The sequence below is a fragment of the Thermobia domestica genome, chromosome 6 (assembly GCF_964235325.1).
Source record: "Thermobia domestica chromosome 6, izTheDome1.hap1.1, whole genome shotgun sequence".
NCBI classification, from domain to species: Eukaryota; Metazoa; Arthropoda; class Insecta; order Zygentoma; family Lepismatidae; genus Thermobia; species Thermobia domestica.
Window position 1 is genome coordinate 25964684 of NC_137459.1, and position 26590 is coordinate 25991273.

At 35.9% G+C, this 26590-nt stretch overlaps 1 protein-coding gene across 1 annotated transcript in view; it reads right to left on the bottom strand.

Moving 5' to 3' along the window:
• Window positions 1-26590, bottom strand: part of LOC145687895 (solute carrier family 4 member 11-like) — a 560150-nt gene that overhangs the window by 182773 nt on the left and 350787 nt on the right. Inside the window, exon 2 of the mRNA XM_081761438.1 lies at window positions 17795-17879. Coding sequence (XP_081617564.1) covers window positions 17795-17879 — 85 coding nt within the window. The remainder of the gene's footprint in view (window positions 1-17794; window positions 17880-26590) is intronic.

Consider the following 26590-nt stretch of genomic DNA (forward strand, 5'->3'; position numbering starts at 1 on the left):
TTTCTATGTAGTAGTTATTATTACAAGAAAAAATGTTTTATAAGCGCCTAGCCTTTCCCTGGCTACGAGTCTGTTTTCATTGTATCATGTCTTATGAGTCCTCTTTATTTTTGTAGCACTCTTTAAGTTTACGGGAGCGAATCTTGCCACAGGAGTGGCTATTTATCAGAATATAGAAGTTTATAGCACCTGCCTCAGCACCTTCGGCGATCAATACCGAACACGGCACATTGTAGGAAAGGAAGGGGTATGTGCTAGTTTCGCCTTTTTGTCTTATTATTTGTTTTAATTTCTTGTCCATAATATACATGAATATTATAGCTTTCGAGGCCCCCTACTAAAATCTTAAAGTCTTAGTTGCTTGCCTATGTCATCCATGGTTGAAACTGGACTGGACGTATAGACTAGGTATATAGTAACTAGTGTGTACGTCGTGCGTTTACCAAATAATTCAATTGCACTCAGGATGTACTTCTCAATTATAAAAAAAAAAAGTCGTAAATGGTTAAGTGCCAAGTGTCCTATTTCCACTAAATTCTTTTTAAGAAAATACGTCATGATAATTTTCACGTGGATGGTCATCCCAAAACCAGATATGTGAATTTGATGAAGAGGGAGAAACGTATAGCATTTCACGCGGTCCTTGACAAGATTTTGAGTGGACTCTGGAATAGATTTTCTCCGAAGGTTGTCTGTGTATTACAAGCATTCCAAGAATTGTTGATACGTCCGACATCCTCGAAAACAATATCAAGAAAGTAGCGTCTGTATGTGTGTGTGGTATCGAAGCGCATGACATCATTGGAGACTCCTCCCTCATAAGGGAAGATTTATCTTTCAAGGAGATTCCAAATATACATTAACTAGCATCGTGCCTTAACGACGCTTCAACAGCCACTGTTTACTAAACATTAAAGGAAATTTTCAAGGCTTTTCCGACCATTCTTGCGACAATTACAAGTGCCGAGAGGACCTTTCCAAGCTTTATCTTGTTAAAACAAAGATTTGCAGTACGATATCACAGGGTATTTGTAGAGAGAAACCGATATAAAGATTACTAACAAACTTGTATGGATACATTTAAAAGCAGCAGATCTCGAAGACTTATATGTTATTATTTTTTTTTTAAGTGTTCAACATTTGAACCTTACAGAATTAATGAAGTATATAAGATAAATTTGTGATATTAATAGACTTATCTGTACATTTCATATGACTAGAAAATTTGTATTCCTCTTGCTAATTTAGTTTTAATGATTAAAAAAAAATAATTATTAAATTACATTCTTCCAAAGCCCGTTAACTACCGCTATTAACAACTATTCAGTTAATCCTTTCAATGTATGATATTTATGAGTAAAGAGAGCGAAATTAAATACGAGGGTGATCCCGAAAGTAAGGTTTCCTATGTTTTTTTTTTTTTTTTTAGAAATACAAAGAAACGGCTATTTTCCATAATGTTTACATTATTTTCAAGACTATGCATTTAGCTATTTTTCTACATAATCGTTATTGCGGTCAATTGATTTATGTAGGATTTGTGGAAATACGAGTATGAACATACGAATACGACAACCCAGTATTTGTATGTTCATGTCGTACTAGAATTGTAGTGATTTGCATAAATACCAAACTGTAAATCATTGAGAAAGGAAACTAAGCAAAGATAGAAGGAGGGGGCAAGGTAACTAATGAGGGCTGCAAGAAGAGTGTAACCCGCGAAGAGTGAAGAGTGTAAAATCTATAAGCACTTATTCTATTTCAAGCAGAATATAATTTAATAACTAAGTAAAATGAACACAGTGTATAAACTACAGAAAGTTGTGTATTAACCCTTTTAGAATTTCCACTTTTTGAAATACATTTTAGACTTTCACTCAAACAGCTACTGCTTCTTTACTATTTATCGTAGGATCATGGTTCATATCTCGTTTTTTTAAAATAGGTCGTACTTTCTAACGGTATCCTAGCTTGTCCGTATTGTACACCAAAAACTGGAAAATCGAAAAAAAAAGTTTTTTTTTTTAATGAACTTTTGCGCCCCTCTGACCTAAGCCTGGGTTTACATAGGGATCTTTTTTATATAGGAAATACGATGTCATGTTCATAATATGTGTGCAAAATTTCACTCCTATATCTTGAAAACTGAGGTCTTGAGAAATTTTTGAAAGCCTGAAGGTAACCCATTTTTTTTTTTCATATATGTATATACAATACATATATATAGGTATATACTTCAAAAGTGTATTGCTTCATTCCTATTTGACCTAGTGTCATGGTTTAAACTCAATTTTCTTCAGTATAACAAGCCATTTCTAACGGTATCAGTCACATGTCCGTATCATATACTCGAACCGGAAAAATTGAAACAAAACCGGATTTTTTTTTCTGAAAAAGCACCCCCTCGGAACACTTGCCCGTCCCCGGTTATACGTATGGATCTCAGAAGAAATTGATAAATATCCAAAGATACAAACAATCCACATGCAAAGTTCCAATCTGATATCGTGGAAACTAAAGGCGGGAAAATGTTTTTTTTTTTTAAATTTGCCTTAAGAAAAAAATAAGCAAAGTCATGCCCCTTCGCTCACACTTGGCGCCGCCAAGTTGACCATCCGGTTCCAAAATGCATTTGGAGTTATCTTTGATCCATGCTTGACTTGACTAATAAGAAATCCCGGCTTAAATACCTGTTATAGAACCAGAATAAGCGGTCAAAGACGATACTAGGTCATAGTAACAAATGTTACCAAAAATCCTAAAAAGGTTAAACACAACGTGCCTTTAAGCTTTTAATTAATTACATACTCTAGAATCAAAAATGATTATTTCAATTCACGAAACTTTATACATTTATTTGTAACCAGATATTGCTTCCGTGCAGATTAAGAATAAGTGTACCAATACAAAATAATTTCCAATAATTAAAGCACAGGGAATATTGTGTACCACAATGTAATGAAACAAAATATTTAATTGAATTTTAAAATATGTATAAAACAGGCAATGTATGAAGTGGAGGCAGTTTGAATATTCTTTAGGATTCATAATCCAATGAAAAATTTAGAGTACCTTGACTTCTACAATGCTATGACTTCTAGAACTAGGAAGACTCAGAAATAATGTGCAAGAATGTTGACATGACGGGAAAATCATATAAATACTACCGGATTCTCTTCCGGATATGAGAAGTTCTATTTTGACGTCGAAACTCTGCGAGTCAGATTATTCATAATTAGTTTTGTCACTCCGTCATTCTGTCCATCAGAAGTTCTGCTCGTCATCGTTACCAAAGTAAGTGATTATGCATTGTCTTCTCTAGTATTTAAGTCATACCAGCCCACATCATGCTCTGTAGTTATTCAGTTATTCAAGATCAGTTCATTAAATTCTTATTCTAAATTATTTCTGTATTATCGAATTTTATCTTTGAAATTCAACTCCCATGTTTCTAATTAATTTTGAGCTACGCTATCTACGCCCCCAAGACTTGCATTAATTTAAATTACTTCTTGGAGGAACTGGGTGGATGTTAAGGACATCCAGTAGTTTTCATGTATGAGAATTGTTTGGGGTTCGCGACCCAGACAAGAGGTCTCCGTTCTACATTCCTCCAGAAGTTTCTAACTGCCTTTTACGTCACAAAACCGGTCACGTTTAAGGTAGATTACAAACCTATTTCTAAGGTTTTAGCAATATGTTTCGCCTTTTGGACAATTATACTCTCAACACTGGCAGCTCAGTAATTTTCGAGCGCTGTATGACGTAGTACGCATAATTTTGTAGATGAGACTAAAACGTTTACCTGTTTGCTCCCTCATGGAAGCAAAATTGATCGATATTAGATCAGATCGCTTAATCGTCATTTGATTTAGTTTGATCGCAAGTGTAGTGACGTAATATGGACAATTTTATAGGAGACCTACATGTTAATCTGTTAGTCCCCATGAAAGCAATTTGTCCGGAATTGGGCAAGGTCGTTTGATTATCATTTGATCGCGTTTGTTCACCAACAATCAGCGACTAAAATCAACAAAGAATGAATGGGGAATAGGGATGCGCACGAGACAAGTCGAGACAGGATTTTCCTGACAAAATTCGAGTCGAGACATGCCTCTTCCAATAGAGAAATATGGTGCCTTCCATTTCAATTCAGGCAGAGCATGTACCATCACCATCTTAGATATTGTTGAAACTTTTTTTATAGCAACTAGACATGTTTTTAAGAGACCCATATTTTTTTGTTTTGTCGAAAAAAATTTTCCCGCCAAGTAATGGGCCATCAAAGACGGGGAGTACAATTTATGAATTGTAGAAGACATGGAAAATGGTCAATTTCGGAGCCTCACCATTCGGCTATGGAGACAGGTAGAGTTATAATTCTTGTTGTGGTATGTACATAGGGATATAAATAAACTATATTTTATTATAGTTTGGTTTGCGCATGCGTATCTTTTTGTACATAAATTAACAAATGAACGTCAATTTATCTGAAAAGTCGAAGTTTGCGAATTTTTTTCGAGCACTTCCGGTTCGAATTTTAAAATTCTGTTTTCACGGTTGGTAAGACCTGGTTACCCGCTTTCCGAAACAAATTTTGTATCGCTTCTGTGGTCAACCGTTTTGTCGCAAAAAATTCGAGAAATTGTAAAATTTTCAAAAATCGCCATTTTTGGGCGCCATTTTCTCGAAAACACCATTTTTTAAAATTCTGAAATTTTGTCAGATGGTTCAACTTTACCTGAATAATAAACACACCAAATACCATTCTCGACCAATGCTTCATGGATTAACTGCAGCCTTTTAAAGTTAGCGAAGTTTCGCTAATTTTGATGTCACAGTTAGCAACACTGGGAACAATGAAAGTGCAATGATTTGATGATGTTTGTGGTTCACATTCATTAAATGGTTTTCTTGGCTGTTTTTTTTTATTATTTTGATTAAAAAGGCTCTCTGAAATAGTAAAATGAGCCTCCATTTACTCCTCCGTTTTCTTAAACTGAAGTAATTGGAGGTGGAAATTACGATTACGAAACACACAAATTTTAAGTTTACTTGAAATGGCCATCCAATGAATTCTGATGATCTATAAAAGGCCTAAACTATTACCTCAGTATGATTTGGAATGCTGCAGACAAATTCTCAATTAAGTGCGATGTCTTTACAGTGATCGAAAAATGACAAAAAGTTAAAAAAAAATCGAAACGTTTTCTTACGCGTTCCAAAGAAATTTACTGAATTTTTAAACAGAACATTCCCAGCATAAAAATGAGTCACTCGAAATTTTATAGTATTCGACTAAAGTGTGTTAGTCCGCAACCTGAGAGGGAAGTGTGTGTGTGTGTGTGTGTATTGTGCAAATTTTAAGTTAGCTGCTACTGCGTTGCTAGAAATCAAAGGTGCAACCTGTATTGAAGCTGTCATGAGTGACCAATTTCCTTTAGTAGTATGATCCGTAGAAAATGACAGCTGTCTTCTTCAAGAATGTGGTGAATGTCCTGGAGTAGAAGAAATAAGTGTGGTGTCTTTAATTATTGATCCTGATGAAAATGAAAGTGGTTACGTATGCCATATGGGAGAATAATGATCTCGTTACAAAAAAAAAAGAAAAGAAAAAGAAAAAAGAAAAAAGCCACTTTCTGTTTTCGTATCGTACATTGCCGGTTTAACTGTAAGAATTGTAATTCATGACTACATCAAGAAAATCCAAAGAGAATCAATTGCTACCGAAAACCACCGTATAAGATTTCAAGATACAAATTCTATTTTACTTCATGTGGACTTCGTTGAAAACTGAACTGTTATTCTGCAAAGTGAAATTCAGAGTTATCACCGAAATATGAAACAATTGACAGTTTTGTTGTAATAAACGACGATAAAACACACGATTCGGCTCATGTACTCATAGTCATAGACAAGATTCTAAACATACTCGAAGAAAAGCGAAAATATATTTTAAAGAAAAAGGTTTGAATACGTGAAAATAGGTGTCTACAATTTCCCAAACCGTGTCAGTGATTTCTGATGGTGCTGCATCCCACTTTAAAAATCGCTTTCAGATGTTCGAGATACAGACAGGTCCGATAAAGCAGTGTTTTTGCAGTGAAACCGGCCATGCAAGGGTCTCTGCGACGGTAGTGGGGAAGTGGGGGGGGGGAGCAAAGAATGTGGCAACGCGCCATAGCCTTAGGCTAAAACAGATACAAAGTATTAAAACCGCAGAAGAAAAAAAATGAAATCTTTAAGTTTTACGTTCCACGGTTATGCCGGTTACGCTAAAGGAGACGATGATTATGACAAATGAATGAAATGGTGGAATGCAGAACAGCACGAGCTGGGATTGAACCACGGACCCCAAGCACCGGAAGTGAACGCTCTACCACTGAGCCACCGCGTCCCCACTAAAACCGCAGGAGAATTCGTGAGTATAGTGCAAGTACAAACTCCGGGTATTACTCTCGTTTTGTTACCTGGAACTGAATTCGACGACTTCCGGAAGAAAAAAGGGAAAGTATGCGACCGGTAACTGGTATTCAACGAAGTTATCTTTGGCTTTCGGAAAATTGCGAAGTTTTTATGGCAGTAACGGGTCACCATGAACTAACTTCATACTTCCCCCAAAATCGAACTTTTGCAATTCAAAGTGTAGATTTAAGAAATCTGCAGAAAGGAACTTTTGTTATATACATATATGTATGATAACCAGTGGTGCGTAGCAGAAATATTATGAATAAATCATGAATTACGTGAAGTTTAAGTGCTGTTTATGCTTCCACATGAACCTTCAGCAGGGTACAGGTTTCCAGAAGAGCATAAGAGAAGTGAAAATAAGTGTTTTGTGACTATCGACAATGTGCTACGCAGGGGCGGATCCAGGACAGACTTCTGGGGGGGGGGATTGTAATACTGCTACTTAGAGCTCCAAACTCTGGGATGGGTTTTATTTATATGTAAATAAGAAAGTTTCTTCTTCTGGGGGGGGCGGCAATCGTCCCCCTAGATCCACTCCTGGATGAGTTATGAGTGAACCAACATCTATCGGAGCATCTGCACGGTTATATGCTATTAGCAAAGAAGACAACCACCAAGCAAATGATTGGTCCATGTAAAAAAAAAAAAAAAAAAAAAAAAAAAAATCAGTGAAATTTTGTTTCCGAAGACCATTTTAAGTAAGTGAACTTGAAATTTGTGTGTTTCGTAATCGTAATTTCCACCTCCAATTACTTCAGTTTAAGAAAACGGAGGAGTAAATGGAGGCTCATTTTACTATTTCAGAGAGCCTTTTTAATCAAAATAATAAAAAAAAAACAGCCAAGAAAACCATTTAATGAATGTGAACCACAAACATCATCAAATCATTGCACTTTCATTGTTCCCAGTGTTGCTAACTGTGACATCAAAATTAGCGAAACTTCGCTAACTTTAAAAGGCTGCAGTTAATCCATGAAGCATTGGTCGAGAATGGTATTTGGTGTGTTTATTATTCAGGTAAAGTTGAACCATCTGACAAAATTTCAGAATTTTAAAAAATGGTGTTTTCGAGAAAATGGCGCCCAAAAATGGCGATTTTTGAAAATTTTACAATTTCTCGAATTTTTTGCGACAAAACGGTTGACCACAGAAGCGATACAAAATTTGTTTCGGAAAGCGGGTAACCAGGTCTTACCAACCGTGAAAACAGAATTTTAAAATTCGAACCGGAAGTGCTCGAAAAAAATTCGCAAACTTCGACTTTTCAGATAAATTGACGTTCATTTGTTAATTTATGTACAAAAAGATACGCATGCGCAAACCAAACTATAATAAAATATAGTTTATTTATATCCCTATGTACATACCACAACAAGAATTATAACTCTACCTGTCTCCATAGCCGAATGGTGAGGCTCCGAAATTGACCATTTTCCATGTCTTCTACAATTCATAAATTGTACTCCCCGTCTTTGATGGCCCATTACTTGGCGGGAAAATTTTTTTCGACAAAACAAAAAAATATGGGTCTCTTAAAAATATGTCTAGTTGCTATAGAAAAAGTTTCAACAATATCTGAGATGGTGATGGTACAATTTTATATTTTTTTGCCTGAGTTGAAATGGAAGGCACCATATACATTTTTCGAGTCGAGACATCACTTTTACAGCATATTTTCGAGATGAAATAGCCACAAATCTTGTCTCGTCCCTAATGGGGAACTTAATCCTCTTTATGAAGTGCGGGTAAACGCTTCACTGAATTAAATATCATGTTCCATGATTAGTTTTGGTTAAACAAATGGCGATCCAACGCGGTCAAACAACCTGACTCAATTCCGATATATTTTTCTTTTCATAAGGGCGAACAAGTTAGCTCTCCCCTAAAAAAATATGTGTATTACGTCACTACGGGCGGGGATCAAACGCTGCTTGTTGGCCATCAAACGCCCGATGAAACGACGATCAAACAATCTAGCCTAATCTTGATAAATTTTGCTTCTATGGGGGCGCTAACGGGTAAAAGTGTTAGTTCAGTAGCGGCCATAGACTCGTAATAGTAGGGGGGCAAGAGGGGAGGCAAATTTATGCGTATTACGTTATACATGTAGCGATCAAACGCTAATTCTTGGAGATCAAACACGATCAAAAGAAAATCGAACGATCTGGTCCAATTCCGATCAATTTTACTTCCGTGAGGAGGCTAACAATTCACTGGTCAAAATTTATAAGTATGGACAACAGTTGCAAAACTAACGATGACATCTGTCAAGACTCAATTACCTCACAACAACCCAATTATGCGAAACATTATAACATTTGTTGCTATCAATTTGCTACATTTATACTCCCATGTATGCGCAGGATATGCGAACCACATACTTTTTCCTCGCATTAAAAATCATATCAGTCGATATTCGCAATTAGTTTCATCAATATTCTCACAGTGGAATTTTTGCATTGTATTTTTGAGTTTTATGTTCCTTGGTTCTAATCTTTAGGTTAAAAGAAATGAAGTTAAAAAAACGTATGTTGATATAATATATATAAGTAGAAATGCAAAGAAGCCGACTTTTTCTGGGGTTGGGGAAAGTGGAATTTTAGGTTCTTTTATGTTCTTGTTGAAATGTCATCTTTGTTTTCCTGTAGTAGTTTTTTTTTTCATTTTTCTAAAAAAAATGCTTTTACAACTCTCATATTTATGAGTTCTATGTTCTGTCCGGTGCTAGCTATCTTTATTGATTTTCGAACTGATATTTAATAGGTGGCCAGCAAATGTGAGATATACAACGCAACATATCAGAAGAGTCGTGTTGGTTGCCTAAGCACCTTATCAAGTTCCTGGAAGTTATACATCTTCTCATGTGTGTTGAGCGGATCAACTTACTTCAAGCTGGCAGACAAGAAAAATATGGTAAACAAAGAAACAGATACAAAGCCATATTTATTTTGGTATAGATTTTACCCACATCTCGTTCTCCATTCGTGAAATAATTTATTATGAGCTTGACATATTTTATTAGAATCTCAAGCTCGTAATTAAATCAAAGTTCGAGTTACAAAAATTAAAACCATTAACAGGCATTCTGTGTATAATCTTAGTTTAACGTTACTAAAGTGCATTATTTACAGAATGAATTGTTTCTTTTTATGCCAATATATACGAACACAGTATAGAGGGAAGGAGCAAGGTAACTAAGATTATTACGTTTAGATGATTATATTTAGAGGGAGGGGACAAGATTATTATATTTATATGATAATCACTATGTTTGTGACTTTCTACCTCTTGAATCACACGACCGATCTCGATCAAATTTTCAACATTGATGAGATTTAGGCCTGGAATATCTAGGCCTGGATTTAGGCCTGGAGGGCTGAAAATGGAAAAATTCACAAATAACAGACAAACACGGCATGGCGCGTCCTCAGGTTGCGGATCGAGGAGAAGGCCTCTAGATATAGAGGTTAGCTGCGAATATACTGAATAATCTGTCGCGGATAGATGACTAGGATTGGTTTTCCAGCTTGGGTGTTTGGGTAAGGCTAACAACCTCATCCTGTAAATAAAAAGCACTTGTTCAGAAATATTCACAAGAGCCTCGGACAAGGACCGATAGCTTGGCACGACCTCAGCAAAAGAAAATGGACATGAGATGTGGAACATGGAATATTAGAAGTGTTTATAGGGCAGGAGCGTTAAAATCCGTAACCAGTGAGTTAGAGAAATACAGGATGGACCTAGTAGGAGTTCAAGAAATTAGGTGGGAAGGAAATGGAACTGTGAATTCTCGAAATTTTATGTTCTTTTACGGGGAAGGAAATAAAAATCGCCAGTTAGGAACATGATTTTTCGTTCATAAACGAATATTACCAGCAATTAAACGGATTGAATTTGTTACTGACAGACTTTCTTTTATTACTCTTAAGGGACGGTGGTGTGATATTATTGTTTTAAATGTACATGCCCCAACAGAAGATAAGGATGACGATATAAAAGACAGTTTTTATGAAGAATTGGAACGAATATTTGACCAAATCCTGCGTTACCATATGAAAATTCTACTCGGGGATTTCAATGCGAAGGTAAGACGAGAGAATATTTTCAAACTGATTATAGGTAACGAAATTCTGGATAAGGAAAGTAATGACAATGGTGTTAGACTCGTGAACCTTGCAACATCCAAAAACCTAATAGTGAAGAGTACAAAATTCCCATATCGCGACATTCATAAATACTTCACCAGACTGGAAAACACATAATCAAATTGATCACGTTTTAGTAGATAGAAGAAGGCAATCTAATATAATTGATGTCCGGTCGTTTAGAGGTGCTGATTGTGACACTGACCACTACCTGGTAGTAGCGATAATAGAGAGAGGTTATCGTTGAATAAAGTAATATTCATTGTCCGATAACGGAAAGATTCAATTTAAAGAAATTAGAAAAGAGCAAGGTAAGAGAGAAATACCAGATTGAAGTTTTGAATAGATTCTCGGCTTTAGAAGATTCGGAGTGCACTAGTGTTCAGGATACTTGGATTGAAATTAGAGATAGCATTAAAATTTCAGCAATAGAAAAATTGGGACATGCGGAAATAAGTAGGAACAAACCATGGCTCGATCAGGAATGCATTAAACTAGCAGAGAAGAGAAAACAGGCAAATTACGCTGGCTACAAAATCCGAATGAAATTACTACACAAAATTTCGCAGATATCAGGCGGAAACCTCCAAAGCTTTTAGAACAAAGAAACGCGACTTTTTTGAAAGCTAAAATTAAGGAACTTGAATATAATAGTAAAAATAAGAACATTCGGGACATGTATAAGGGCATCTACGAATTTAAGAAAGGCTATCAACCTCGTCCTTATATATTAAAGAAAGCTGACGGTACAGTTCTCACTGATACGGATAGCATCTTAAATAGATGGAAAGATTTCTTTGACGACTTGCTGAATACGCAGACAAAACCTAATGTGCGTGGAGAAAAAGAGATACACACCGCAGAACCGTATATTCCAGAACCCTAGCGAATAGAAGTAGAAACCGCTATAAAGAAATTAAAGAAACACAAATCTCTGGGTGTAGATGAAATTCCGGGTGAGTTAATTTTAGCTGGTGGCGAAAAATTGTGGAACAAGATACACAAACTCATTCTCCTTATCTGGAACAAGGAAGAATTGCCACAAGAGTGGAAAGAGTCAATCATTGTTCCAATTCACAAGAAAGGCGACAAAACTGACTGTAATAATTATCGAGGCATTTCTCTTCTGTCAACATCCTATAAAATCCTTTCAAATATTCTATTAGCAAGATTGACCCCCTACGCAGATGAAATTATTGGAGATTATCAGTGCTGATTTAGACGAAATCGATCAACTATCGACCAAATATTTACCGTTCGCCAGATACACGAAAAAAAGTGGGAATACAACACCCCGGTACATAAACTATTTATTGATTTTAGAAAGGCGTACGACTCAGTTAGGAGAGAAACATTATACAACGTTCTTACAGAACTTGGAATACCGAGAAAGCTAATTAGATTAATTAAGATATGTTTCAATGAATCCCAAAGTAAAGTCCGGGTAGGAAATTTTTGTCCACGAGCTTTCACGTCGAAAATGGCCTAAAACAAGGAGATGCGTTGTCGCCATTATTATTTAACTTTGTTCTGGAATACGCTATAAGGAAAACCAAAGATAGCAACCAGGGCCTACAGTTGAACGGTATTCACCAGGTTATGGCATATGCTGATGATGTAAATTTAATAGGGGATGATAGGAGAACAATAGATAGAAATGCAGAGATCTTATTAAACGCTTGCAGGGACTTGGGTTTAGAAGTAAATTGCAGAGAAAACTAAATACATGGAAGTGCGTCGGGACTGTAATACGGCAAATATTAGATGCGTTAAAATATTAAACAATACTTTTGATAAAGTGGATACTTTCAAATATCTAGGATCAATATTAACAGACAAAAATCATATTCACGAAGAAATTAAATTTCGACTAAAATCAGGAAATTTGTGTTACTATTCGGTTCAAAATCTCATGTCGTCGCGAATTCTGTCGAGAAATTTGAAGCTTAAACTACTAACTCTCTCTGACTTAGAATGCTCTCCGTCGAATGAACTTCTTGGAATACTCTTCTTCGAATGAACGTCTTAGAATGCTGTTCTTCGAATGATCTCCTTCCAATCTTGGTAGGGTATTTATTTCGAACATGTCAATTTCCAAACTGCCACCTTGACTCTACGTCATTTCACTTTACGTCGTTTGCTTATTTCATTGCCGAAATTCACATTTCTGCAATGATCATCAAATAGACAAAATCTCCAGACGTCTATCTCCGTAATCTAACATTTTTGTCACATCCTAAAATTGTGTTGATGTTAACAAATAACAAATAACAAATAAATTTTACAATGACCCTCACAATAGTTCTTACTCTGCATTACTCATTTGTTGTCCTTCGTCATCAAAACATTACACATTCACATGTCTGTATTTACATCTTACATAAAACAAAACAATAACTTTGACAACAGTACAATCTCATCATAATTTTGAAATGTATTTTCTTTTACTTAATTTTGCATTTTGCAATTTCTTGTCTTTAATTTTATCTTTAATTTTGTCTTCAATTTTGTTACATCTATTTGTCTTTATTTGAGCCAATTATTATAGATCTTTAAAATATAAATTCATTTAACTCTAGTTCCTCAACAATATACATAACGATAATCATGCCTGTTGTCCTGCATGGTTGCGAAACATGGTCGCTTACGCTGAGGGAAGAACATAGACTGAAAGTATTTGAGAACAAGATCCTGAGACGAATATTCGGACCCAAGAAGAACGGGAATGGGGAATGGTGGAAACTTGATAACGAGGAACTACATAATTTATACGGTTTACCCAACATTGTTAGGGCCGTCAAGTCTAGGAGGCTTAGGTGGGCAGGTCATGTAGCTAGAATGGAAGAACGTAGAAACGCTTTCAAAGTCTTGACTGGAAGACCAATCGGAAAACGACCATTAGGAAGACCTAGGCGCAGATGGGAGGATAATATTAAGATGGATCTCGCAGAGATAGGAATACAAAGTAGAAACTGGATCCAATTGGCTAAGGATAGAAGTCAATGGAGAGGTTTTGTGAACGCGGCATTGAACCTCCGGGTTCCATAGGCCATAGAGTTAGTTAATAGTCTCCGACACTCTGTTATGAGATTACTTGTTCACCTGTTCTTGTAAAGAGCGTTCTTATAAGGAACATTTCTTGTGGCATCCTTTTAAAGCGGTTAAATGCCACGATTTTCCTCAAAGAAACGATTATTTAATGAATCGCTACAACTCGCACTTATCCTTGTTTACATTTGTGTATCTTTCCGATCACGTCTATAACGTGATCCTTTTCCATTTTGTTTCCGTAAACAACAAAATACCTTTTCCTTATAAACCTGGAGAAATGAACTCAAGGGCAGTGGAAGTGTGAGATAGAAAGTGCGAAACTCGATTGCTTGAAGAGAGCACAGAACAGAACTAGGTCATCTTGAGAAGATAAGGGAGCCTGTTGCTTAGAATTCCATCGTAGGAGTTTGGTACGTACATTAATTATATAATCTATATATATAAAAGAGAACGTACAAATCCTTTGTCCGCTCATCACGCTAATACGGCTGAACCAATTTCTTTTATTTTTGGGGGGTTATTAGGATTTGGACCCTAGATGGTTTTTATCATATCACTTTAATTTTCAATTACCAGTGTCTTGAGATAATTGACCATTCAGGTGTCCATTACGTACAAATCCTTTGTTAGTTCATCATAGGTATAAAAATAAACGTATTTATATGCAACCCGCATGACCGTGTCACTCGGCGGGTTAACATACATGACAGGCGTTATAATGGTTTTTATCATATCACTTGAAAGCGAAAAAGTAAAAATTATCTAAGTAACAAAGTTTATTGCGTTCGGGGGTGACCGCAGCGAAGCGGGGCGGGTTAACATAAATGACAGGCGATATAATGTTAACATTTACTGCAATCTTCTATGGTTTTTATCATATCAATTGAAAGCGAAAAAGTAAAAATTATCTAAGTAACAAAGTTTATTGCGTTCGGGGGTGACCGCAGCGAAGCGGGGCGGGTTAACATAAATGACAGGCGATATAATGTTAACATTTACTGCAATCTTCTATGGTTTTTATCATATCAATTGAAAGCGAAAAAGTAAAAATTATCTAAGTAACAAAGTTTATTGCGTTCGGGGGTGACCGCAGCGAAGCGGGGCGGGTTAACATAAATGACAGGCGATATAATGTTAACATTTACTGCAATCTTCTATGGTTTTTATCATATCAATTGAAAGCGAAAAAGTAAAAATTATCTAAGTAACAAAGTTTATTGCGTTCGGGGGTGACCGCAGCGAAGCGGGGCGGGTTAACATAAATGACAGGCGATATAATGTTAACATTTACTGCAATCTTCTATGGTTTTTATCATATCACTTGAAAGCGAAAAAGTAAAAATTATCTAAGTAACAAAGTTTATTGCGTTCCGGGGTGACCGCAGCGAAGCAGGGTGAACGCTGCTAGTTATATTATAAAATTGAAAGTGACTATGTTTATGATTCTTAATCTCTTGAACCACTCGACTGATCTCGATCAAACTTTCAACATAGGTGAGGTTCGGGCCTGAGATATCTTTTTTCTTCTTTTTATCATTGCACTTTGACGGTAGAATTTAGGGATGGGGGATAGGTGGAGGAGATATGCATAAAAAATAAATAAAACTTAAGAACTCTTGAACGGTCGGACCGATCTCGATCAAACTTACAACCTAGATGAACTTTAAACTTGAGATGGTTTTAGTCATATCACTTTCACGGTGTAAGTTAAAGATGGGGGACATTTAAAAATGACCGATATTCGTGTCGAATCCGTAGTTTTCGGGGTCGCTAAGACGGACAGTGACACTTCTGATGCCATTTAAATCCAAATTCAGACCCGCAACTTGGGGGAGGGGGAAATATACATATAAAAATGATCGAAATGTCCAATATCAGTGTCAAATTCATAATTTTCGGGGTCGCTGAGATGAACAATGACACTTCAGATGTCGTGCCCCGCAACATGGGGAAGGAAGGGGGATATATATAAAGATAATCGAAAATGACTAATATCAAAAAGCGCTTTAGTAATGGTAAAAAGTGATCAAACTAGAAACCCTACGCATCAGAGCTGAACACTCTACCACTGAGCCACCAAAAGGGAAGGCTTTGAGAATAATATATCAGTAAAATTCATAAACACGTGCTGTAAATTTAATATGAATAAAATAGTTTGTGTGTCTGTCTGTGTGCGGCTTGAGGACCAGACGAGTGGACCGACAGTTACCAAATTTTGGTCACGGGTACCTTAGTGCACGCCCCAGACACGACGAAGAGTTTCTTTTCTTTCTTTTTTTTTAAAAAATTCGAACCAAAGAGGTCTCCGCGGGGGGGCGTTTACCGGGACATGTAAAAGTAATAGAAAATGACCGATAGTAATGGCGAATTCATAATTTTCGCGGTCGCTGATATCAATGGTGAAACTCCGATCGCATTAACTTCCAAATTCTCTCCATTTGGCTGCGGGCCGCGGGGGTTCACAGGCGGATACAGAGACATGTAAAAATAATAATCAAAAATGATCGATATTAGTGTCAAATCCATAGTTTTCGCGGTCGCTGAGATCAATGCTGACACTCCCATTGACAATGGCTTTCAAATTCAGCTACCACTGTATGCGGGTCGGGGGCACATGCGTTGGGGATTACCGAGACATGTAAAAATAATCAAAAATGGGCAATATTAGTGCCAAATCCATAGTTTTCACGATCGTTGAGATGAATGGTGATACTACCACAGGCGTAGATTTCTAAATATAGCCCGCATCAGCTGGGGGCCAGAGGCACTTTCGAAGCATTGGGTCTTAGGGGGCGTTTACCGGGATATGTACAAGTAGTAGAAAATGACCGATATTTCTTCCTTTCGTTGTTCAGTTTGTTTACATAGACATTTTATCTGAGCCATGGGAAAAATGAGTATTTCAGCTAGTTATAATACAATGAGAATCTTTATTTGTTTTCTTTTTAAACAACCAGAACTTTTAAATATTTAATTGCAGTTTTCGTTTTGGTTCTTGTTTCTCAAAATTTAGCTACAACACGAAACTAAAAAGGTAGTGTAACAATATCAGCATAATTATTTTTCTTCCATATTTGTTTGTAAAACATGATACATGGAGTCATATTCTTAATATTCTGAAGAGTGTATTACATGCATATTCTAAGTGACATAAGAGCTCGCTTGTAGCTAAGCGGTTAGTGTACGGGCTTTTGAGTTCGATACCCGGCGGGAGCTCATTTTTGTAGGTCCACGTCTCATATAGCCTCGCTGCTGAAAGGAACGCTAAAGTAAAAATCAAATCAAATCAAATCTAAGTTGCATAAGCAGAATTTATTTTAAGGAGAAAGGCACAGCGGATGACTCCGAACCTCACGCTAAAGTTTATATTATTATTATATAGGATTATATATAAGCACATATGCATACACGTATGAAACATTCCGGGTAGTAAGGTGAACTCAGTTGTGGAATCTGAACGCTCTAAAATTGCATTTGAGCTGTTCGAATAGTTAATACCAAACTACTCTGTGGCAGACAGTTCTTTTGTAAACATGCATTGTTTCTGGAAATCGTTATTATTTCTCTTAGAAAACAAGTTTCAAAATAAATGGCTGAGTATTTTGACTGTCCAATGTGCATTTTCAGGAAACAAGCGTTTTCATTCTTGGTTCACTTGTAGTAGTCGGAATGTTTAACCGTTAAATCACGAACATTTCCTTTTCTTAATGCAGAGATCCAACTACGGATATTTCATTTTCGAAATACGACCACAATAAATTTTGTACCACTTTCAATCCTGTTTATTATCACACGTAAAGAGCTCGAATGGCTTCTGATATCACCTTTGAAGAATAGGAAGAACAAAGAGACCTAAATACTTGACTCCAGCTAAACTAAAGATTAAAAGTTCGTTTCTTTCTTCAAACTTACGAAATCGCTTTAAATGGCTTCGTAATTTACGAGACACAGGGTTTTCAAGCGCGCGCGATTTAAGGGTTAATATGTGCACTCTATCTCAATTATAGGGAAAGGGAAGACTTCAGCCCTGTATATTGGAACAGATATAGAACTAGAATTCTTTGAATACAAAATGGATGTTTTGCTCGTGTGAAATGATTAAAAATAAAGAAATATTTAGTACTTACAAAGCACATATCCAAGACTGATCGTAATCAAAATTGCCACCCTCTCTACTGCACGTTCCCTGCATAGTTCGTGCCAGTAAATGAACTGAAAATACAAGAGAAAACATTATTAATATAAATACATAAAACAATTTCAAATTTAAGTAAGAAACAAATATATCATATGATACATTAAAAGTTATTGTCAAAGGAATCACAAACAACAAAAATTTTTACTGCTATTTCTCTTTTGTACCTTTATTTATTCTAATTTAAAACATTTTCTAAATCTGGGGCTGAGAGGTAAACTATGCCAAGTTACTTTTTGGCCAAAATTATCGTATTTTTCGTTACTTACATTAGTACGAGGGACACTAGGAACGTTTTGAGATGTGGACAACTGGAACACTTTTTCACTTCTCCTGTGAAATTAATATTTTATGACTTATACTCAGCCCCACAAATATCTGTACGGTTACCAATAAATGTAAATAAAATAAAATGAAATGAAATCTTTCAGTTTAACGTTTCACGATTATGCCCTTTAGGCTAATGGAGACGATGATTAAGGGAAGTGAGTGATAATTTAAGAACTGGTAGAATGAAAACGTGAGAGAAAATGGGAGTACCCTGAGAAAACCCGTGGACACGATGTTTTCCACTACAAACTTACTTGACCGGGCATCAAAACCAAGGAACCCCTCGCACCAGCGGTAAGAGCTCTATCACGGAGCCATGGTGCTTACCATCAACAACTGCACCCTTGTGTTGTAGACCAGTAGATTCCCAGTAGAAATTATTGGTGGGCACAAAAACTGTTTTTCGGTTTTTAGAAAAAAACGAAACCGGTTTTGAAAATTTTCAAAAAAAACGGTTTCGGCTCTTTCAAAAAAACGATTCGGTTTTTCACCGAAACCGGTTTCGGTTTTTCAAAACCGGTTTCGTTTTTTTTTTTCAAAATTTGATCTATTTCTGACCAGAATAGTGTTTCGTTGTTCTCCGGAAACCGATTCCGTTTCCACATAAATAGTTTTGTGTTTTCCAAAATTTTTCGCCGAAACCAGTTTCGGTGAAGACCGAACGGGTTTTGAAGAGAACCGAACCGATTTAGAAGAAAATCTAAACCGGTTTTGGCGAAAAACCGAACCGGTTTTTGGAGAAAATCGAAATGTCGTTTTTTTGAATTAGTCCCAGAAGCGACAGTCCTATTAGCGACAGGAACTGTTATCTGCCCTATGAGCGACCGATTCATTTACATTGAGATGATGGAAGATGATATGATTCCATCTCGTAAAATATGTTTGCCTCTGGCGTTATTAGCGCCCGAACAACCTTGGTATGAAACATGTACGTGCCAGTGATACTGTTCGTCAAATATATTTTTCCTCTACTGTGAGTGCAAATAAAACATTTTAATTTTGAGTTAGATTTGACATAAAACATAACAAATAACTTAACGAGACAACAGGGATATTTCCATTAAAAGTATATTCCTATGTAATTATTGAAAATCCAGTTGTAATATCCCCTTTCTTCAAAAGCTCTGTTTTCTGTACTTGATTCAAATCTAGTTACTCACTAAGCACAGTAATATATTTTATTTTGAAAAACTTAAACGTGTAACAGTTTCGCCAACTATCTACTTTTTAGACTTCCTAAGACTCTTTGAATAAAATAAAAAAATGTCAATGATAAAAGACAGCTCTTGAGATCCCTTACATCTGATTGGCTATTCTCAACTAATCCCACCAATTACAATGCAGTTCATTCTACACAATCCAAAAGGTAAACAAACTCTTTAAACTACCTTCCCCTCTATTGTAAGCTACTAAAACGTAAACTAATTGCTGAATTTGTCTTCCTTCCTTGTTTTGACTTATACATAAAAGCTTATTGTGTAGCAATCTGAAATAATTCCTTAGATTATAACTAGACGAACTGTTAAGTCCTGCGAGAGATTTGTAACTTGTGTAATATTTTTTTTCGAATATACCGTGTTTTTTAGATTTCTTTGATATCCTCAAATGGTGAACAACTTTTTTCCATGGGCGCCCGAGGGGAAGGCAGGGGTCACCCCACTGGCTAACAAAATGTAACACCATGTAAACCACGTATATTAAATAACAGATATACTAGACGTGATACAGCAACCATGGAGAGGCCCCTCCCTAGAAAATTTTCTTCGGTCGCCCCTTCCTCTTTCTGATTTCTTTCTTATGCCATAAACATATTCAATCTAAACTTATGCTCCGTATCATTTTAACATATATTTTTTTTAATTATATTAGAAACATAGACAAAGGCGGAGCTGCTCTAAATATTTAGTTAGTTTTCGCCTTGATAGAGTCAATGTATTCATAGAAATTAATTCAAAAATATAATATTAGGAAAACGTATAAAAGATTGTTAATGTAATGAGAGCATTCTCCCGTATTAAATTCAGGTAGAGCGAAATTTTTCATAGTACATTTTGTTAGGTTCTAAATCACATAAGCATAAAACAAGTTAAAGAAGAGAGAACCTTATCTTCTTCCATTATCTTAGTATGAACGAATCGGTGACTCATAGGGCAGTTAACAGATCGAATCGGTCGCTCATAGGACAGTTAACAGTTTCTGTCGCTAATAGGACTGTCGCAAGTGGGAATACACCGTTTTTTTTTGGGTTTCGGTTTTTCTAGAAACCGGTTTCCGGTTTTTATATAAAAACGGTTTTGCCCATCCCTAGCAGAAATATCGATACATATATTCACGTTCACTTTACGCTGTAACGTTATGTTTAACTTTGGGAAAGAACGTTAAATTCAAACTAAGCAACTGATCATCTCAGATAAACTTGAGTCGAATAAAGCAGTTTCTGATATATTCGTTAAATGTTTCGTTGCGAGAATAAAACTCCAAGATGAGTGTATAGACGTATTATTTTCTTTCTGTAAGTCAGCGGATCTGAAGTCATTCCCATTGTCATGAATTTCGACATGAAATACCTGTTTGTTGTATTCCTTGAGTCCTAACATTCAAATAATACATGTTTTCTAACATTCAAATACATTCCTGAGAATAAAATCAGAAATAAAATTTAAAAGAAATCTTGAGACTGTATAGCTTTTGAACGTTTGTCTCTGTAGAATTTAGGGTGGATAGCAAAGAGCGTTTACAACCAACCCCCATCGTTTCATGTTCTCCAAGAAAATTTGATTCTCCATCGAGATAAGATGTGCCTTGCTCTAAACTCAATTTACGTTACGAATGGAAGAAAACAGTAGTGAAAACGACAGGAATATGTTGTCAAACGTGACAAAACTATCAGAATGGGCAGAACTGAAAACTTAACCAGATGGGTCGATGAGAGAGACACAAAATTCAGAGCAGGTGAAATTGGAAAAAGTTAATTACTGTTACCTGCTATAAGTTAAGAGGTAAGTTTTATGATTATGGACATATTATTTTAATGGGAGGTAATATCTAATAGATATTAGGTATTAAAATGAAATGAGAACATTTCATTGTTGTTTCGAGGTGATGTCCTTACTCTCTAGGACATAAGGTGTTTTAATTTTTAAAAATTAATTTTCTCATTAAAAAATTTTCGCGTTTTCGGTTCTATTCTTTAGGCTAAATGAGAGGATAAGAATTGAATCACGTTAAAATGACAATTCATAATAATACCTTGAACGGGATTCGAATAGACGACTGTTGCTAGTGGAAGTATAGTGCCATAGATTACTTGACAATGTCAGCCGACAAGAGTCTAATGGTAAATAGATTTTATTTGAGTTGAGTTTAAGGTCCCTTTCAGCAGCGAGGCTATATCAGACGGGACCTACTGACTAACGTGGAATCTTAACCACATGAGTACCCGCCGGCAATCGATCCCGGCTCTCCCACGCCAAAGACGCGTACGCTAACCGCTTAACCACGAAGGAGCTCTAATGGTAAATATAATTATAATGCCACCGTGGTTCAGTGGTAGAGTATTCATCATGGTAAGAGAAATAATAAGTTCGATCACGCACCATACTGATTTTGTGATGAATATTGTGTATTCATTTTCTAGTACTTTCTCATTGTGAGAATAATTTCTTACGTTGCAGTGTAAAAAGAAAGTTTTCATTTGCATTGGCACAATGAAATATTTTGTATTTAGCCAGAAAGAAAAATATTTAAAATAAATAAATAAATAATAAGAAAATACACAAATAAAATAAACTTTGACGAAGATACCCGAAGGTCTCTGTTGGGCCGCAGTGGTAGAGCGTTCACGTCTGGTGTGTGGGGTCCCTGGTTCGAAGTTCAATTGATTGAATGTGCAATAAAATGTTGTACAGGCTTTCGTTTCTCGAGTTAGAGGCGGTCAAAGTTTGAGTCATATTTTCGTTTACTTGGACTTGATCTGCTTTATAAGCGTATGCATATTATGTTGTGCAGACTCTTGATTCCTAAGTTACGTACAAAGCTGTAAATCAGTAGAACTATTATTATTATTATTATTATTATTATTATTATTATTATTATTATTATTATTATTATTATTATTATTATTATTATTATTATTATTATTATTATTATAAAGTATTCTGCCTGTTGCCAGGTTCTGGAACTAATAACATTTTTTTTTTAATTTTAGGATTGGGCCTGCAAATGTTTCCTTCACGTATCTTGATCTTCAATTTCCTCTTTTAATTCCCAATATTTTTCTTCTATTTTTCAAATCATCGATTAGCTGTATTCTTCTTTTTATTCCTCGCATGCCTTCCATCTTTCCTTCTATGGCGGTATGAAGAAGACAATTTCTTTGCAAGATGTGTCCACTTCAATTGGCCTTTCTACGAAGTTTGCTGGGTAAAAGCGTCCTCTTCTCTCCTATCCGTTCAAAATCATCATCGCTTATTACTTCCTCAAAAACCACACTTCGAAGCTCTCTAAAGATTTCTTCTCTAACTTCCGTAGTGTCTAAATCTCTGAACCATTCACTCTAATACTCCATGTATAGCACTTGACTAATTTCTTCCTTAGTCCAATACTAAAGCTGCTAGTTAAGAGACCTAGATTAAGCTTAATAAAAACGTAATAAGTACTGTTTAAATAGCAATTAAAGATTGGTCTTGGGAAGAAAAATTAAATCAAGGAGGGATTTTTTAATGACTATGTATACTTCACTTGTGTGTTGTGTTCTATTTACACCACCCGTGTTTCGCCATTACGAGACATTTAGTAATTTAGTACTGTTAGAGGTCCAATGTGTAGCTTATTGTATTCCTTTCCTTTAACCCCTTGGGTTCCAGTAACATCCATGTGAATGTTATATATATAACTTCGTTGCAAAATACCATGAAAACGTATCCTTTATTATGGGTCGTGTTAATCCTGGAGATGATGAAATTTGTTAGTGAATGCAAGGCACGAGTTAGTTCTACTATTTCTCCTTAGGTGACAGCACCTTACTGACAGAAAAGACAAAGAAGTGTTCTCTCAGTAGATGGCAGGCCTATGTTTTTGTTTTTACCATAAACAATTGACAACACATGTGTTCAATTACGACACATGTGTTTGTTTTGACGACAAACAATTGGCAACTTCAATGCCATATTTCAAGATCGAAAAAAAAAAAGACTTTGTCTCTGATATCTGGTCAGTGCTCCCAACCTGAAGCAGCATAAAATCCCTTCAGAACATCAAAATTTCCCTTTTCAGCCCAAATGTTCCATAATGCATTTTTTTTCCTTTTTGGGGTATAAATCAATAATATGAATGCCGTCCTCGTGCTTGCACAATAACTATGCCCTACATAACGGTCTAGACCGTCTTTCAACAGTAAATGAAAATTTGGTATTACAGTACGCATATAGCAAAATGATACCTGGAACGCAAAGGGTTAATAAACTTCTTTGTTATATATTTTTTAAAATATATGACAACAAATTAATTAATATTAGAAGATTGTTAGTTAGTATCTAGAAAGTATAGCACAAAATGTACATCTTTTTTTTCTTTTCTTAAACCCCATTGTCTACTTTTTTATTATTATTGTCATTTCGTCCTGTAGCGAGCTTCTCTACCGGGACTCCTAGTATCGATTGGAGTGGTGTGGAGAAGATACGCGGCCGAGTTGATAGCGAACAGGCTAATAATACGTCTTCCCCCAAGATTAATATAATGAAAATAAATTAACGTCGTCAGTTTTATGACTCTCTCTACAGCTAATTAATCATCATTTTTTTTCCTGGAACGAGCGTCAGATACAGGCAACCAGAAGAAATTACCAAATACTCTTTTCTATTGAGAACTCCAATGTTTTGTTTTGTTTCATCCCCACAACGGTTTCTTCGAGCTTGCCAGCATCTGCAAATATTGGTTTCTCTTGTATGTAGTGAGAACACAAAAGAATATAATAGTGAACTAATAATAATAGCAAAATCCACCATATAACACATTTCTGATGAATAACTAATTTACAAAATGTAGTTATGAATAAATTTCTAGTTTAGAAATGAAAAAAAAAATCTGAATTTCATTCTCAACTATAAGAAAATAGTTCGCAAAATTGATATTTCAGAATTTCAGCTTCTAAGTTTCCTCTGTCAAGACTGTGGCTTCTTAATACTAAAGTCAGAACATATAACACCAGAAGAATGCTAATTGGCAGGTGTTATGGATATCTAAGAATTGTAGCTTACTATAATTTTGTGGTAAGATCGTACATTGTTAACGCCATTTTTGATTATCGATTTCAAAATTTTCATATTTTTTTTTCTATGCTTCATACTCAAAAGGTTAGTTCATAAGTAGATCAGAATTATATTTCTAACTAATTTGTTTAGCTAAGTGTAAATAGAAATTGAACTTTCAAAAATATCATGATTTTCTTTATTACTTTTTCGAACTTTCAAATCCTTATTTTATAAAATGTTGATAGACATAGTAGTTCATGGTGAATTGCACCAAAGAATTTTTCAAAGTTAGTGCTTTTTTTCTTTCATTTTAATATCCCACAGAAATGGTCCTTTAGGTTAATGGGGACGATGATTAAAGCAAATGAATGATGATGGAAGAATTGGTCGAATGGGAAAGTGGAAGTAAACTTGGGTACCCCGGATATAACCCACGGACCCGACATTTTCCACCACAAACGTACTTCGCCAGGGATAGAACCAAGAATCTCATGCATCAGAGGTAAATCCCCTATCGCTGACCCACCACTACGCTGAATTCGGATTTAAACGGCATCGGAAGTGTCACTGATCATCTCAGCGACCCTAAAAACTATGGATTCGACACTAATATCAGTCATTTTCGATGATTGTTTTGTGTCTTCCTCTCCCCTAAGTTTCACCTTCGAAGTGAAATAATAAAAATCATCCCAGACCCGAATCTCATCTACCTAGTATATTGAAAATCTGATCGAGATCAGTCGGGCGATTCAATAGTTATAAAGTTACAAACATAATGACTTTCATTTTTATGTGTATAGATAGATTACGCGTGTTGCGTAGATTTTATAAGCTTTTTTTTTAAGTTTAGCGTCTTTTTTCAAAACTGGGGCTATTGAAGACGTGGATCGACTGTGCAGTTTAAGGTAGAATTCGAATCATCGAAATGTGTTCAAATTTTAAGTCTTTCCAAACTGGGATCGAACCCATGACCATGTGCACCAAAGGCGTGCGCGCTAGACACTAGACAAACAGGTATGTTGTAGTGTTTGCAAGTATGGTAAAATAAACGCTTTAGAAAGAAAATGTGACCGAACATGGTCAAGTAGTTATATTTAAGAAGGAAAGAAAATCGTAGGAATATAATCTCTTTACATAGGTATATTTCAAACGAAATACAATAAATATTTTCCCATGTAAATGTAACTAACCCTATGGAGTGACTCAGTGATGGAGCGTTCACCTCCGGTGCTTGGGGTCCCCGGTTCGATCCCAGCTCGCGCCGTGTGGTGGACAAACACCGTGCTCGTAGGTTTTCTCGGAGTTCTCCTGTTTCCTCCTACTTTCTTCATTCCACCATTTCACTCGTCTCTCATCATCACCATCTTCTTTAGTCTAACCGACATAACCATGGGATGTAAAACTTAAAGATTTCATTTCATTTTTCTAAGGCCTTTGGAACCCGGAGGTTCAATGCCGCGTTCACAAAAGCTCTCCACTGACTTCTGTTTTTAGCTAACTGGGTCTAGTTTCTACTTTGTATTTCTATCTCTGCGAGATCTATCTTAATATTCTCCTACTATTTGTGCCTAGGTCTTCCGAATAGTCGTTTTCAGATTGGTCTTCCAGTTAAGACTCTGAAAGCGTTTCTGCTTTCTTCCATTCCAGCTACATGGCCTGCCCACCTAAGCCTCGTAGACTTGATGACCCTAACAATTTTTGGTAAACCGTATAAATTATGTAGTTCCTCGTTATGAAGTTTCCGCCATTCCCCATTCCCGTTCCTCTTGGGTCCGAATATTCGTCTCAGGATCTTGTTCTCAAATACTTTCAGTCTGTGTTCTTCCCTCAGAGTAAGCGACCATGTTTCGCAACCACACAGAACAACAGGCATGATTATCGTTTTATATATTTTAAACTTCAAATTCCTCGACAGAATTCACTACGACAGATGCTGAACTGAATAATAACAAGAATTCCCTGCTTTTATCGACATTTAATTTCTTCGTGAATATGATTTTCGTCTATTAATATTGATTCTAGATATTTGAAACTATCCACTTCATCAAAAGTATTATTTAATATTTTTACGTATCCATAATTTACTGTCCTGACGCACTTCCATGTAGCTATTTAGTTTTCTCTGCATTTACTTCTAAACCCAAGTC